This window comes from Rhamphochromis sp. 'chilingali' (genome assembly GCF_963969265.1).
Source record: "Rhamphochromis sp. 'chilingali' genome assembly, chromosome: 2".
NCBI lineage: Eukaryota > Metazoa > Chordata > Actinopteri > Cichliformes > Cichlidae > Rhamphochromis > Rhamphochromis sp. 'chilingali'.
Window position 1 is genome coordinate 21,884,236 of NC_137930.1, and position 2,758 is coordinate 21,886,993.

The following is a 2,758-nucleotide window of genomic DNA, read 5'->3' on the forward strand; positions in this document are numbered from 1 at the left end:
TCTTCCATAAATGAAATGAATATTTTGTTGGTTAATTTATCATTCACTGAAGAGAATTATGGAGCAGTCATCTACATAAAGCCAAATGACATATTACATATTTATAAACCATACTTGTAATGGAATTGCATTGCCCGTTTTCACCTTTTAACCTCATAAGGTTTACTATTGGGAATATAAAGGAAAACATTTATTCCACACATGATCATGCCAGTTAAATAAAAAGAAGTAAATACGCTATTATTTTAAAACTCACTTAATAAAAAAATATACATATCTGGAAGAAAAGACTATTTGCTATATGAGAAAGACCCAAATGTAATAAGAAAATACCTTAACTGCAATACATAGCAGCAGTTCCCCTTTATAAGCAAAGACAGTTTTCTTTTCCCCATGCCCACCATATGCATAAGAACCTATGAGGCAAATCCTTTCGAAAACTTTCTTTAGTTTTACTTAAAAAAAATCAGCTGATGTTAGCAGGGAACAAACGACTTTGGTTAAACGACTAACCACTTTCATCAGCATGATTACAGCAGTATTGCTTAATATATTTAACTCTTATGACTCATCTTTGCATTATGACAAATTAATTAAGAGTTCCCTTAGGATCTATGAGGGCTTGGCAGGTTTGTAAATGGCAGCGTGCAATACAAGCTATTGCTTGTCTGTCAAATTAAAAACTGCCAAACACCTGCCATTGAAATAAGGTTTGATAGATAATCCTTCTGTTATTCTGAGAATGAATTATTATAAAATGAATACATGCAAAGCCTAGAGACAAATATTAATACTTTTGACTTAGCTGCACCATTGTTCTAGTGAAAAGAATAGCCACCCTCCCAGAAAGAAGTGATTCCCAGGCATTCAGCATTTAGATAGCAAGCTATTTTAGTCTATCTCCCTCATGGGCTGATCACTGGCTATGCTCTGATCCCTTTGTCCATCAGAGAGACAGAACATTTTCGGGCTAATGCAACTGGACCCTCACTAATGACAGCAAATAGCCCTGTTGGTTAGATGACAGCAGCTGAGAACAATACTTAATGTTGACATCACTTGCTATGCGGATCTATTTTGGGTTTCTTCCTTTTATAGTGTGGTGGCTGAAATTGTTGTCTAGCCCCCTAGACAAAGCACATATAAAAGCCTTGAAGGAGGAGTTCCGGGATCACTTTCTATCTGCTCAGGCTCTTGTTCATTTCTCAGCAAGCGTCAGCTCGCCACTGAATTGCCTTGCAGCATGCCACCAAAGAAGATTGAACCAAAGAAACCTGAACCCAAAAAGCCAGAGCCTAAGAAAGATGCAGCTCCAGCTGCTAAGCCAGCGCCACCTCCAGAGCCACAGCCTGAGCCACCCAAGGAGCCTGAGTTTGACCCCAAAAGCGTCACTCTTGAGTTCACTGCTGACCAGATTGACGAGTTCAAGGAAGCCTTCACCTTGTTTGACCGCACACCAACTGGAGAAATGAAGATCACATATGCCCAGTGTGGGGATGTCATGCGAGCTCTGGGCCAGAACCCAACTAATGCAGATGTGCTGAAAGTGCTTGGTAAACCACGACCAGAGGACATGAGTACTAAAATGGTGGATTTTGAGACCTTCTTGCCCATGCTGCAGCATATCTCCCGCGCAAAAGATCAGGGCAACTTTGAGGATTTTGTTGAAGGGCTGAGGGTTTTTGACAAGGAAGGCAACGGTACCATCATGGGAGCAGAGCTGCGTCATGTGCTGGCAACACTAGGAGAGAGGATGACAGAAGATGAAGTGGATAGATTGATGGCTGGACAGGAGGATGCAAATGGATGTATCAATTATGCCTCCTTTGTAAAGCACATTCTCTCTGGCTGAAAATGGACATTTTATCAAAAAGACTTAATTTTACAGAATTTCTTTCTATATTTGACCAGTTAAAGGTGATTTTGTCATTAACGCTGTGACATGTTGCATGGTAATTCAGTGAAGTCCCAGTCAAAGAATGAGGACTTACATAAAGGAAAATCAACGAATAAAGGAAATATGATCACAATCTGCCTCATGAATGTAATTTAAATACACCCATCCTTTTAAATTTGATGAGATAACCATGGGAGCTTGAGAATGCCAATGCAAGTGATGATTTAATGTGCATTCAACTTCTCATATCAACTGTGTTAATGTGATTAGTCCAAAGTACTGTGTGAACATACACACATATACAGGATTTATCTACATCTCAAAATAAAACATATTTTGGTCTACTGACAAAAAGTTTTAAAATGAGTATGCTTGTCATTCTGGTTAAGATTCAGTTGCAGTGAACCAAGGCGCGCACACACACACACACGCACACACACACACACACACACACACACACACACACACACACACACACACACACACACACACGTGCACAGAGAGAGAGAGACGAATCCAGTTTCCTCTGAAAATTGCAAGAACCAGGAACTTTCTTCCTCATCACTTTTGCAGTGGCTGATAAATCTTCCGTTTAAATCAGTGAATTAAACCTGCATGGCCGTTCTCAGTGAATCATATATAAGTATGTTTAGCTTGAAATTTTTATTTAAAAAAAAAACACTTTGTAGGATTTAGTTGTCTCTAGCATTGAGTTACAGATTCTACCCAACTCCCTTACCGATCCCCTTCCAAGCGTGTAAGTGAACCTGCGCTGGCCTTGTCGGGAGCAAGCGGTTTATCCACCAAAGCGTTTAAGCTCTGGGCACGTTTTATCAAGTTAAATTAAAACTAGTGGCACTA

General features: G+C 39.7%; 1 protein-coding gene across 1 annotated transcript; it reads left to right on the plus strand.

Annotated features, from left to right (window-relative positions):
• The first annotated feature begins 1,157 nt into the window (after positions 1 to 1,157).
• On the plus strand, positions 1,158 to 2,251 carry LOC308391766 (myosin light polypeptide 6). Its single transcript, XM_080874506.1, has one exon. The coding sequence runs from the start codon at positions 1,244 to 1,246 to the stop codon at positions 1,850 to 1,852; it is 609 nt and encodes a 202-aa protein (XP_080730632.1). The 5' UTR covers positions 1,158 to 1,243; the 3' UTR covers positions 1,853 to 2,251.
• Positions 2,252 to 2,758: the final 507 nt, after the last annotated feature.

Excerpts from the sequence above, each read along its gene's own strand:
- LOC308391766 (XM_080874506.1), top strand. The coding sequence starts at position 1,244 with ATGCCACCAAAGAAGATTGAACCAAAGAAACCTGAACCCAAAAAGCCA.